Genomic DNA, 14050 nt, shown 5'->3' with positions numbered 1-14050 from the left:
GTGGCCATCCCCCCTGGGGGGGGTGATTTCTCGCTTTCTGTCTCTCTGTCTCTGTCTCTCAAGCGCACCCGCCCTATAGCAAAAACCTCTACAAAAAAAAAAAAAGTAAGAATCTAGACTATATTAAGGGAGAACTTGTAGAAAATTGAAGTGCTTTTGACATCATGAAATTTTTCATAGTCGTATCATAATTATTTAAAAAGTGAGTCACTTATTAGTAATTTGGCTTTTCTTCTTGTACTCTCCAGTTTTAGCTAGTGTTCTGTTTATGATACCATCTGTTCAGTTAGGCAGTATTAAAGTATGTGACTAAAAAATGGGATTGGTACCTCTAAAGAGCATGACGTGACCTCTGCCAGGAAGGTGACATCTATACCTGTCCATTCCTTGATGCTTTTATCTAGAGAGCTAGATTATTTCTCTGTGTCTGGAGTAGTTAGTGATAGATGGAAAGGAATACAGGTAAGACTTGCTATGTGGTCTGTTTTGAATTGTTTTGAGGTATTCTACTTCCTTGCATATGAGATGATCTCAATGTATTCAATATTTTTCTCTGAAATTACCCATATGAACCATGAATATGTATCTAAAGATATCTGCAGTCGCAGGCAACTATTACTTACTGAGAATAATACTAGCCAGAGGGTATAGCTTAATGATTCAAGAATCAGCTTCACACAAAGACTCTGTCTAGTCTCCCTAGAAACCAACGATCAAATCTCATCAGGGTCAACTTAGCCCTTTCCATAATAGATAAATTGAATAACACGCTGTTTAATTTGTATGTGTGTTATTGAATGACACTATGAAGAGTGTTTGGTCTGCATATTAAAGATACCACCATTGTTTTGGTAAGGGAAATGTGTGTCATTTTTCTTAAATTATTTAACCTTGCATAATTAAGGATGCACGAGAAACTTGAACATAGTGCTATGTAATATTTTTTAAAAAAATTCTTGCCAGAGAGTGTATGCACTCTCCACAGAGGGTCAGGGGAGAGAATGCATCCTCATGGAGAATGGCTACCCTACAATCACTTCTCCTCCATTTTTCCCTCCTTTTGGTATTTTGGGCATGCATGTACATGCACCCAGTGTGTTTTTCAAGGCACAGGATCCAGTACTCGAACTGTATGGTCAGTCATGTGGGATCCAGCTGCCACCGACTGGCCCAAGATTATTTTTAATAGGCAAACAATAATTTCTTAATGACTTTCTTTCCTTTTAAAGTTAAACTGTTTGGTTTACTGTCTCTTTTGGGGCTTGAATTAGAGAATGGAGATGCTTGGATAGTTGATAATATTTCTGTATCTGATATTTCCCATATTGCATGTCATTTTTCTGGATTTATGTGGAAAGTGCAAATGGTATTTTAAAATAAATGCCATTCATTGGAAACATTACAGATTGCCCAAGACCTAAAAGTTTATTTCAGAAAATTTGGAAAATCCAGGTCAGTATAAAGAAGAAAACAAAAGATACCTAAGGTCCTTCTTTTAGCAGCATCTGCTGTTTAGCCCTGGTAACATTGTTGCTGATATTCTTTCAGCTATTTCTGTGTATGTATGTATAGAATCACTTGTGTCTGTGTTTTTGATTTCCAAATGAACTATAATTTAATTAGTTGCCCGTATTTCTCTTCTGTTAAAATTACTATAACATTCTTTTGAAAATCTTTGTATATATTTCTTCTAGTAAGTTTCTAGGAATAGAATTATTAGGTCAAAGGGAATGAAATTTTTAATATAGTTCATTGAGAATCTAGATTCGCTTTCTGGAAAGGTAGTAGTATATTAGTCTGCTCTTGCTACCATGACAATACAGACTGGGTGGCTTAAACAACAGAAGTTTATTTCCTCACTACTCTGGAGACTGGAAATTCACAATCAGGAGCCCCAGGGTTGGTTTCCAGTGAGGCCTCTCCTGCCTTGCAGATGGCAACCTTCTACAGATGATGTGCTCATGTGGCTCTTTGAGTGCTGGCAGAGAGAGAGAGAGAGAGAGAGAGAGAGATAACTACCTCTGGTGTCTTTCTATTCTCATAGGGACACAAATCCTATTAATTTTTGCATCCTACCCTTATGACCTCATTTAACTTTAATTACCTTCTTAAAGGACCCATCTCCAAATAAATAAATAGGAGGTTAGGGCTTCATATGTGAATTGTGGGGGGACAGGTCCGTATATTAACGTCATCATCAGTGAATGTGAGGGTACCCATTTTACCATCTTATTGCCAACATGGGACATGCACACCACACACATGTGCATGTACACAAACATGCACATATGCTGATTTGGTGAAAATGACATTGTTTTATGTTGTATGTTATTGATCATTAGTTTCAGTGAAACTTCTTTTTATGTTTGGAAACTTTTCTTTGGTGAATTTCCTGTTGCTGTACTTTGACCCTTTTTAGGAGGCCATTGGAGTTATTTTTAATGGTCAGTAAACCTACATTTTCTTTTGAGAATGTAGCTATTTCCTATTTTTATCAGATATTTTTGCCTACACAGAAAAAGGAATCACTTAAAATGTTATTTATCCTTAGATATTGAACTACAATTTTATTAAGATACATCGAGTTGGACAGGGTTAATAATATATGAAGTTTCATATTAGTGAATCATATGTTGAATGCTTATTCCTAAAAACTATGTATGAATTGGGATGCACTGATTTGCTGGTAGTGATATATAGGTTGTTGCATTGTTAAAGCAAAAATCTTTTCAGCTATTTTTAACTGTGAATTAACAAATATGGCAGTATTTCCTGCGACACGCTCCCTAGAACTCTCATCCCACAAGTTATCTGGCAAGAAGAGAATTCTATTGGTTAAATAGCTTTGGAAACTGCTGTGTCTTGTACTGCAGGCCTCTTGAGCCATAGTGCACATCTGGGAAGCCCTATAGTAAAGAACTGTTACTTTTTATAAACTGAGGACTTGCAAAACTCATTCTGTATTTTTTTTTTTGAGAGGATTTTGCTATAGGGCGCGTGTGCTCGCCAGACAGACAGAGAGAGACATAGAGACAGAAAACGAGAAATCACCCTCCAGGGGGGATGGTCACGCCGCAATCCCATCTCCTCCATTCTCCTCTTGGGATCTTGGGCACGCACGCACATGTGCCCGGCGTGAGTTTAAGCCACCGGGTCCGGGACTCGAACCGTGGTCGCCTACGTGGGAGTCCAGCGACATAGCCATTACACTAACTGCTGGTTCCCTCATTTTGACCATAGACCATCCCCCCTTTATGTGACTTACATTAACTGTTTTTTAGATCATAGAAGTTTATTTAGACAGATTTAAAACTATTTTCACACATGTAAAGCAGTTGTAATCCTAAGTAGAGGCTTGGGCCATAAATAAGGAGACAAGGGGGATAGAATGGAAGATGGAGGGAAGGAGAGAAGGAGGGAGGGAAGTGGGGGGGAGAGAAGATATCAGTGTCTACCAGGCTACCAATAGAGAACAATAATGTTGACATGACAGTCTAACGTCATGCTAGAAGGACAAAGACTGTCTTCTCTTTCTTGGATGATTGTGTCTTTTTCTCTTATCTTTTCTTTTCAGTCTATGAGAGAAAAGAAAGAAATTTCTGTTTTCAGATTTCTTTTTTTCTGAATCATCCCAGGATTGTGAACAGAATAGTTTTGAGTAGGTAGATATTGTTCATTAAGAAATTAGTCTTCTGGTACTTTGGGAATGGAAACACATGGAAAGAGCATTTCTGGTGCTGTTGAATGATGATGGTAACTTTCTGTTTTGAAATATTTATAGATCCATAGGCAGTTGCAAAGAAATACGTAACGCAGGGAGGTCCCATGCACCCTTCACTCAGTTTTCCCCAGTGGTAACATCTTGCATGACTTTGGTACAATATCACAACCAGGAACTTGACCTTAAAGATGCCTGTCTGTGCCTTCACCCCTTGGGGGAAAAAGGTTCTTCCTTCTATTGCCAAGTCGTAGTCCATGATACGGATGTACCCCAGTTTGTTTAACCAGTCACTCATTGAATGACATTTATCCCTAGTCCTTAGTTTTAGTGAAATCTATTAATACCCTGAATGAATACTATCCCAAAGAATACCAGTTTTGGAAACTGCGTACCGCAGAAATGATCCAGGTAAAGAATTGTACTGTTTTAAAGATTATGACTGAGTTACAGAAACCAAGTCTTTTTACTATTTCATTTAGGAATTCCAGAGACGCTGTAACACTCTGATTTCATTGATTGAGAAAGAAAATATGGAAATTGAGGAAAGAGAGAGAGCAGAAAAGAAGAAACGGGCAACTAAAACGCCAATGGTAAAATTTTCAGCATTTTCCTAACTTTTAGGTAGATCCCATTTTTTTTACATAATTAAAATGCCTATAATTATGTCTAATGCCGTAGTGATACCTATTATAAAGACTGGTTTACTGAAATGCTGATTTGTTTGGGACAGAAAAAGAATTACATCACAACTCCATGTTTCCTATTTATTGGTAGAACATAAGGTTAGGAACTCCCTAAATAACAGGACTCAGTGTTTTCCAAAATTTCTCATGAGTCTAAGCAGAAGTATAATGCAACTCAAATCCTTTGAGTTGAGACCAGAGCTTTCGTGGGTGTCGGAGAAGGGTGAGGGTGGCATGGGATGGGGCTGAGGCTGAAACTGGAAGTTTGGAGCATGACCACACACGTTTTCTGATGTTTGTGGAATCAAGAGCGCAGATGGGAACTTAAGCAGACAACAAAGCTCTACTTGGGAACAAATTTACTGTCAAATAATGAGATAACTGGATTTTAATCTAGTCAGGTTGCTTTGTATAGCTGTAGTTTAAAATATCCTCTAGTAGATTATATTATTGGAGTATGGTGAAGTCACTGCCATATTCCGTCAAATCTGGGATGCCTTCCATTGTAAGAGACAGCATTATTTTATATATGACTAAGAAAATACGCTGCTGAGTATAAGGTGCCATCAGTTGTAAGATGCATCCTGGTTTTAGAGATGCTGAAATGTGAAAGAAATGTGCATCGTAGGTGCTGTGTAATCTGCTACATTCAAATCTATCAGAAGTTCTAAAAAAATACACTTAGAAATAAAATTTTGCCCTGAAAACTTGAAGTATGAAGTAGTTCTTTAAGATCAGAGTACATTTATAATGCCATGTGTAAGTAGATACTTGATAACTATTTTTGATGGGTATTTTATGTCTTTTTGTAAAAAGAAACATCTTGGAAGGTTATTTTACATTGGGTTATATAGTTTGTTGGGCTATATAGATCATTAACTGTGAGTATAACATTTAAGTGAATATTCATGTTAAAATTTTTTTTTGATGCATTTACATCCTAGATTTAACATTGTTGGGCCATTTAAAAATGTGCATATTGGAGCAGAACATTAAATCTGTTTCCATTTTAGTCACAGAAAAGAAAAGCAGAGTCAGCTACTGAGAGCTCTGGAAAGAAGGATGTCAAGAAGGTGAAATCCTAAAGCCTAGAAATAAAGTTTTAAATGGGAAACTGCTATTTTCTTGTTCCCATCTTCAAAATGCTAATTGCCAGTTCCAGTGTATTCATGGTACTCTTAAGAAAAATCTCTTTGGTTTTGATTTCTTGCATATTTTATATATTTTACAATGCTTTCTACCTGAAATGTGTAGCTTTATATTTTATGCATTCTAGTATTTTTGTGGACTGTATTTTGTGCATTTCATGTCTTCATCAAAATCCTCTCAGTCCTTGTTCTTTTGAAGCTTGTGCTGAGGTTTTAGCTTTTCTATGTTTTATATGCCGCTGCTTTGAAAGAGAACCTAGATTCTATAGCTGTATTATTGTTGTTTCATACTTTAAATTTATATGGCTGTGGAAAAATGAATTAAAATGATTTGAGGAGAAAGACTTTTTCACTTCTTTGTTGCTTTCTTTTCTATTGAGTCTGGGCTTGTATGTGTTACTTGCATACTGTGATTAGCATAATAATTGTTTCTTTGAGGTCATCTAAATATTTTTTTCCTAAAGGAATAAAGGGTGAGAAAAGAAAAATATGAAAAAAACCCTAATATTTGATACTGTGCTTGCTGTCAGTATGCATTACATTTAAATTATTCTCTAAATATTCAAGTGGGAAAATATAATAAAGAAATGTCTATAAGAAATGTAATTATTTCCTGTTTTTTGTGCAGTAGAAAGTAGTTGTGTTTACTGAATTGCATTGCTCACTCCTATGTATTGGGTTGAAAGTTAAAGCTTTGTTCGCTGGTTTCTGTGTGATCTTCTGTCCGGTAGAGCCAGTTCAGAGGCGTCTGGGTGTTAACATGTAGACTTATTAGCAACAAAGTTATGAGAATGAAATAAACAGCTCCTTTTCTTCTGCATGTACAGCATTTATTTTATTCTCATAACCTTGTTGCTACCAAGAGTGTATTTCTTGTTCACACTACACAGCCCGTGGAGGTCAGAGGGATATGGGAGAGGGAGGGAATCTGCTCCACACAGTCATTCAAGGTTCCGGGACACATGGCCTTTTTGGCCGCACCATAGTAGAAAATGAGAGACTAGAGAATCTCCTGTAGGCTCCTTACTGTCTCAGCCCAGAAGTGACACGTGTCACACTCACTTACATTTCAGTGTCTCCAACTAGTCACATGGTCCAATGTACCTGTTAATGGAGGGGAAGGATCGACATGTCTTCCATTGCTGCCTCTGCCACAGGAGCTGTCAGTTCAGTTAAGAACCCGAGTCTGTCACATGAAACTGTTAGTGTGGAATTGATCAGAGTCGAGGTCAGGTTATGAAAGAACCGGGAAAATGGGTCAGAATCTAGCAAGAAACACAACAAATAAGCAAAGCTGGGAGTGCAGGGCAGTGATGTTAGTTATGAAGACAGGGTTTAAATCACTGAAGAATTGCCTCTTCCTACCAAGAGCTTTTGCATTTGCTATCAGACTCGACTTTTGGCTAACACTGGGTGGCTCCTGAGTGCAAGTCAGCATCTTTCACATCCCCAGTCCTAGAACTTTCGCAGCGTAGGAAGACATCTAGAATGACAACGCCATATACTGTCTGCTGGACTCTTTCAAGGCATCATTCATTGTCCATATTTCATATTTCTTACTGTCATGCTCCTGATTGGGTTCCTTTTATTGGTTATGCTTTAAGGATTTAGGCTCCTGGCACCCTGGTGAGGGTTTGGTGAAATTGGGGTGCTTTTAAGAGACAAGTATAAGATGCTATTTGATGAGAACCCCGAGATACCAAACGTATGCTTGGCTTAAGTGATTCTGTAAGGCCCACAAAGGAGTGGAAGGGCTGCACAGTAGGATGTCACTCATTGGCTCTTTGCCTACGTACTCCGGTCCGGAGCTCTAAAGCCCAAAACCACATCATGGAATTTTCCACTTGAGTCAGATGAAAAGCTACAGTCATCCACGCAGGAAAAAATGATATCCAAGGGGGTTTTACTGTTACCCACTACTACTCCCCACTAGAAAACAGCCCCGTGACGGTTCTGGATTCTGATCTGTCCATTCAGCCTTTCTTTTTAAAGGGAGGAAGGAAGATGGAGGGTGGGAGCAAACACAGTTGGGTTTGAACCCCTTCATGAAAATGTTAACCTCATTTGTTACTCTTCCTCTGTTAACCCAAGAGGGTTAATAGCTGAATTGTATGTGATTGCCTACCCTTAGGGGAGAAAACTTGCAGGTAAGTTCCTCTGGCCTTTTTCTGGGGCCATTTCCTGATCAAGATCATGTTTGTTTGTTTATTTGTTTGTTTATTTTTAGAGACACTTGCTATAGGGCGCATGCACTCACTGAAGAGACAGAGAGACAGAAAGCGAGAAATCACCCCCTGGAAGGGATGGCCACACGGCTGCAATCCCTTTATTCTCCTCAGAGTTTTGGGCACACACACGTGCACCTGGCATGAGTTTTTTTGTTTTTGTTTGTTTGTTTGTTTGTTTTTAGAGGTTTTTGCTATACAGCACGTGTGGGCACTAGAAAGACAGAGAGGCAGCGAGAAATCACCCCTCGGGGGGGGGGGACCCCGTATTTTTTAAAGAGAGATTTTTGCTATAGGGTGTGTGAGCTCCCAGGAGAGAGAGAGAGAGAAAGAACCAGAAATCACTGCCTGAGGCGATGGCCATACCTCAATCCCTCTTCCTCCATTCTCTTGGGATCTTGGGTGCCAACTGCTGTTCCCCTGGCATGAGTTTTAAGCCACCGGGTCTGGGGCTTCAACTGCAGTCGACTCCGTGGGAGTCCAGTGACATAACCATTACACCATCTGCTGGTTCCACATCATGACTTTTACCATAGGACAGGTGCCATCATGCCCGACATCATGACTTTTAAGTGGCTTTCTTGGACCAGAGAGATGTGAAATTCAGTTCCCCAAGGCCTTCAATGGCTGTGTCTGGTGGTGTTCTTCGGGACTTCTGAAATAGTTTTATTCAGTTCTTCTGAAATAGTTTTATTCAGTTCTTAACCTCAAGACCACATCATATATTTAGTGACAGATTTACCATCTATTCTGTTTTTCACCCTAAGGCATATTCAGCTACATTTTGAATCTAGCCTACCAAGGAGGTTTGCACAGTGAACACCAGATAATAGCATAGTCCAAACAATACCATGTTGGGGATATAGAATGCCCCATGTCTGAAAATGAAACCTCTGTTTTGTCAAATTTCCACAGGGAAATTAAACTCCTGAGGGACATTTGAAAGTTCTAGCAGAGAAATTCCATTTCAAAGAAGAGGCCTAGACTGACGGATACTATCCCTACACCTGACTGCTGTGTAGAGAGGAATAGTTGTTTTCCCATGTCAGCAGCTTGCAGGCTAGAGAGCGCAGAAGAGAGTGCAGTATACGTGCACGCCATATTATAAAAGTACAACCACCCTGTGCCGGTACAGAACAATTCGTTCTATTGTACTTCCATGTGACTCAACCTGATTCCTTGCTTGGAAAATGTGCAAGGAGGAAAGTGACCAAAGGGACAAGGACCCTGGGTCATTTCTTTCACTCATGGCCTCCATCTGTAGAAAATAAAGGATGAACAGGTTTTCCCAACCCCCCGGGCTTCCACAGAAGCCCTCAAAAGCATCCACCTTGATCCATTGGCTACTTAGGCCCTAATTTCTTAGAATAAAAAGAAGGTGGTGAGTTCAGTAATCTTTTTCATCATAGCTATTTGTATCTCTGTCTTTATTCTCTGACTCCCTGGCCTATGTGTGTTATGCTATATGGAAAACTTGGATACTTGTCAGATTTATACAGTTCTCCTATAAAATTTACCCCCAAATGTTGTCTTTCATCTGAGACCTCCAGTCAAGAAAAGTTATCGAATTAGAATTTTTTAAGAGGTTTTTGCTATAGGGACACATGTGTTCACTGGAAATACGTCCCCCAGGGGGGATGGCCATGCAACAATCCCTTCTCCTCCATTCTCCTCTCGGGATCTTGGGCACACATGGATGCACACCTGGTGTGAGTTTAAGCTGCCGGGTCCGGGACTTGAACCATGGTCAACTCTGTGGGAGTCTAGTGATGTAACTATTATGCCACCTGCTGGTCCCTCTTTTTTTTTTTTTTAAATTTTAAAGAGGTTTTTGCTATAGGGTGAGTGTGTGAGACAGAAAGCGAGAAAACACTCCCTGGGGGGATGATGGTCATGCCACAATCCCTTCTCCATTCTCATCTCAGGATGTTGGGCACACACATATGCACCCAGTGTGAAGGTTAAGCCACTGGATCCAGGACTCAAACTGTGGTCAACTACACGGGAGTCCAGCGATGTAACCATTATGCTAGCTGTTGGTCCCTTGAACTAGAATCTTTGCAACTGCCTTAGTTGCTATATGTTTGGTTGGAAAAGCCTCCACCTAAATAGTGGAAGTATCCAGTGTCACCCAAACAAAGTGCCGTTATTTTCCAGTTACTGACGAAGATCCCCACTGTGGTCTACTGTTCCTTCTTTATCATGCAGTAGTCAATGCAGATAGGTAAGAGTCCCAGGCCAGTTTCAAGGTTCACAATGAATGCTGGTGTTCACATTGTTTTCTCTCCAGGTATTCTTTCCAACTGTTGAGCTCCTCAAGTTGCTACCAAATTTCAAACTTCCATCAGTATTCCATGCCATGTACCCTTTATTTAGTCTGCCTAAGCTACTTCCCCAATAGACAAGGGGTCAGATTTTTCTGGGGTACAAATATACATAGCTAATACTATCTGTCATGTCCCCTATCCCTCAGCCTTATCATTTCTGTGTGCACCAGCTGAGTTTTAACTGTTAAGATTTTTTTGTTGGAGGAGTTTTCAGAGACTTGAAAGGCCTCTTTACTCTGCATGATAGGCTGGAGGAGGTAGGGTAAATTAGCACCTGTGGGAGTAGCTCTCAACCAAAAACTGGTGGGAGTTGGTGTATAGATACCCCAGCTCTTTAATCCTCTGAACAACATAAAACTAAGGTATGTGATTTTTACAGTGCTCCAAAGGTTACCCATAGGATTTAAGATCCAGTCACCCACAATAGTAGCTGTATTGCTAACACACTTTTTATGGACTGCTGTCCTTTCCCTGTATCACTTCCCTACTCCATTATGGGTGTTTCTCAAGGTCAACTCCTAACTACATTACTTGCATCAGAAGCTTTTGTCTTATGGTCTAGATCTGAGAGGACCCAAATTAAACACTCATTTTGCATACATAACTTTTCTTAGCCTTTAGTTACTTCATAAAACAGTATTGGGCCTTCAAAGAGGATAATAACTGGGTAGCCTATCATTGATCTGTTCTTGTAAGATCTATTCTGTGAACAGTTAGTGGGTGGTATGACTGGGTCAGGATATTCTGCACTGGAACAAAGCAATGGATTCTGATTTCTCTCCACAAATGAATGAGGTTTTCTCATACCACTAATAACTATCGACTGGCAATTATTAGGCAGAGGTTATAACATTATCAAGTGCTTGGTAAGTCCACAGCTGGTGGCCAGACTATTTTCTGTTTAAATATTCTCAACGCTAGCTGGTACCTCTTCCCCAAACCAGTGGTTCATTTAGATAACTGAACCAAGTGTTGGCCTTTTTACTGTATTGCGTTGCGTAACCATTGCAGAAGCCTGGGTATACCAGATTTTTTTCACCTGTTGGCTAATGACTACATATTTGTCCCCTTCCCGATACATTGCTTTCCTGCTGGAGATACTTTCATCTAGGCTACTGTTGTCAAATCCAAGCTGTACCTTTCCGTTGACTTTCAAGTTTGCCTTGCTTTTTGTACTGCCCCCAAGGCATGTTTCATTGATTTCTTGTGTTATTCCTATGATATAGATGCTAGAACCCATCAATATGTTGGACTACCAAGTGATTGGGTCATCAGAAAAGTCATGATATTATTTTCCTGTTTTTCTGTGCAAAAATGTGTCATGACTTTTCTGATGACCCAATATATGGGCTGTTTCTGGTGTCTGTGTATCTATGGAAGGTTGATGGTGAGCACTGCTCATATCATACTGTCAACTTCCCATCGTGAATACAATTTTGAATTAATAGTCCCTTCAGTGGTAGAGACCAAAGCCTATTTGCTATATCCAAGACAAAAGATCTTTGCATGAGGTCCTGACTTTGCTAGAATATTTAGTATGTGACAATTATTATCAATTAAGATTGACACCATACTCAGTCCTCTCCAAAGTCAGCTTTAAGTCTCCAAATGCCATTTTTTAATAGACCATAGATTAATTTTTAATGTCCATCAAGCCATGAATTCATAGGGAATAGGTTCCAGTAGCTCAGGCTCGTTTCCATTGGGTCTCACAGAGTGTGCTCTGGGTGGAGCAGGCTGGCGCTTTAGTTGAACCCAGGTACCTTTCTCTTTGGCTTCCTTCTTTTCCTGGTCATTTTCCTTCACACGTTTTAGGAAGCTATCTCTGCTCTTAGAATGCTTAATATGCTCAATATGCACATTCATTTTCTTGGCAAGAATCTTGCCCTCAACTTGTTTGTTCACAACACTGCCAACAGCATGCTGGGTAACACTGTAGGCTCTTCCAGTTTTGCCGTGGTAACATTTGTGGGGCATTCCTTTTTGAACAGTGCCCATTCCCTTGATGTCTACAATATCACCTTTCTTGTAGATTCACATATATGTCGCCAAAGGAGCAACTCCATGTTTTCTAAAAGGCCTAGAGAACATGTATCAGGTGCCTCTCCTCTTTCCCTTTGTGTACATCATTTTGATGAATTATCGAAAGATGGAGGTTCCAGCCAAAAGGACAAATACATTTTTTTAAGTTTATTTATTTATTCCTTCCTTACCCCCCCCCCCCAAGAGGGAATGGCCATGCCTCAATCTCTTCTCCATTCTCTTCTCAAGATTTTGAGTACACACACTCATGCCTGGTGTGATTTTCACACCGCTGGGTTCAGGACTGGAGCCATTGTGGACCATATAAGATTCCAGCACCTTAACCACTACGCAACCTGCTGGCCTCAAGACTGCACTGCTATTACATCTACTGTTCTCCCAGTGTGTGCTGGCTGTGTTGTTTATAGCTGAATAGATGGCTTCCTTTGCTTATATGAGGGATGATTGCAATTAGGTTTGAGGTCTAGGTGTGTCTTTATAGGGTATATCCCTTTGTCTTTTCATATACGTCTGTCTCGGTTTCTGAGGTCTTAAACTTTCTTCTTTTTTATTTGCCATAGGGTGCATGTGCTCACCAGAGACAAGAAGAGAAAGTGAGAACCTTCCTCCCCACCACCGCACCCCGGCACACACACACCATGGGGAATGATTATGCCACAATGCCCTCTCTTCCATTTCTACTTCATCTCAGAATTTTGGGCTTGCACACACATGCACCTGGTGTGTTTTTCAGGCTGCTGGGTCCAGGAATCAAACCACGCAGTTGACTATGTGGGATCCAGCTGCCTTAACCAGCATACCACTGGCTAGCCCACTATCCACTGCTTCTAAAGCTAAAACTATCTCCTGATCAAGGGTTTTAGTTTAAATACACTTTACCTGCTACCTGCTGACCATAGGACTTTTAGTATATCCAGGCTGATCAAAATCTCAAAGCCAAGGCATTCTAGGTATCACCATTATCTGATGTCTTTAAGTTTATTTCTTCCATGAGAGAGAGACAGACAGACAGGCATCCCCAACAGAGAATACCACAATCCATTCTCAGCTTCAACCAGCCCAGGTCATAGGTATGCACATGTGTCTGGTATTCCCAGCGAGATCCTGGGACATGAACCTGGGACTCTTCACATGTGGATCCAGTTGTATTATCACTGTGTCACCACATGGCTCCTGTTTAATATCTTTTTGATTTTGGGTCGTGTTTTTTCTCTCAAGTCTTCCTTTCTACTTTCATCCAAGAATAAGCTACGTTCCACATGTCAAAGTCGTCCACCTCTTTTATTAGTGAGCTCTACCAGTCTTCAGTGATCATATTCACACTCGCAAGTCTCTGGAATCAACAATCCTAATTAGACAGTTGGCATTCAAAGAAACCCTTATACATTGAAACAGGGATGTTAAATTCTGTGGGATTTCTCATTGTCTACCCTATATCGTGATTATTGGTAAGACTGTTTATCATTGAACTCGAGACCTTGAGAACAGTGATGAGTTACACAGCAATGTCACAGTATTTGGAGTCTTCTGAGCAATAGCGACTGCTGCTGGTAATGATCCTGGGAGAAAGAGTGATGGTTTTATATGCTGTTATACAATGCACATCTGCTGAAGTGTAAATATGGATGGCCTATGCTTTTTTAAAGGTTGGCTTCTATTTTGTAGTTTGTTTTTTTTTTAAAGCAACATACACTGTACATGAATACTTTGCAGGCCATCGTTTTTCTCCTGTGGAGATCTTCCTTAGTGCTAGGTAACTGGCGCGCCATAGCAAGCTGCAGTGCCTAAGCCTCATGGAAATGGAACTCTTGACTGTATCTCTCAGGGTTCAAGGATTTAGACTTTAATGCTGAAGGAGAACATTCAGGCTTGTATTTAGAATTGTCAGCTCCTGGCTTGGGAT

At 40.1% G+C, this 14050-nt stretch overlaps 1 protein-coding gene across 5 annotated transcripts in view; it reads left to right on the top strand.

Moving 5' to 3' along the window:
• Window positions 1-6127, top strand: part of SMARCA1 (SNF2 related chromatin remodeling ATPase 1) — a 107844-nt gene extending 101717 nt beyond the window's left edge. For 2 of the 5 annotated variants that reach the window (XM_006165846.3, XM_006165845.3), the window contains exons 22-23: window positions 4201-4311; window positions 5418-6127. In XM_006165846.3, the coding sequence (XP_006165908.1) occupies window positions 4201-4311; window positions 5418-5489 (183 nt within the window). In that variant the 3' untranslated portion in view covers window positions 5490-6127. Of the gene's footprint in view, window positions 1-4200; window positions 4343-5348 lie in introns of all 5 variants that reach the window. The other 3 variants (XM_006165848.3, XM_006165849.3, XM_006165847.2) reach the window with 3 other exon arrangements.
• Window positions 6128-14050: the final 7923 nt, after the last annotated feature.

This window comes from Tupaia chinensis, unplaced genomic scaffold, assembly GCF_000334495.1.
Source record: "Tupaia chinensis unplaced genomic scaffold, TupChi_1.0 Scaffold144058_1, whole genome shotgun sequence".
Taxonomy (NCBI): Eukaryota; Metazoa; Chordata; class Mammalia; order Scandentia; family Tupaiidae; genus Tupaia; species Tupaia belangeri.
Note: the sequence above shows the minus strand (reverse complement) of the source record. Positions and strands in the feature narration are given on the sequence as shown.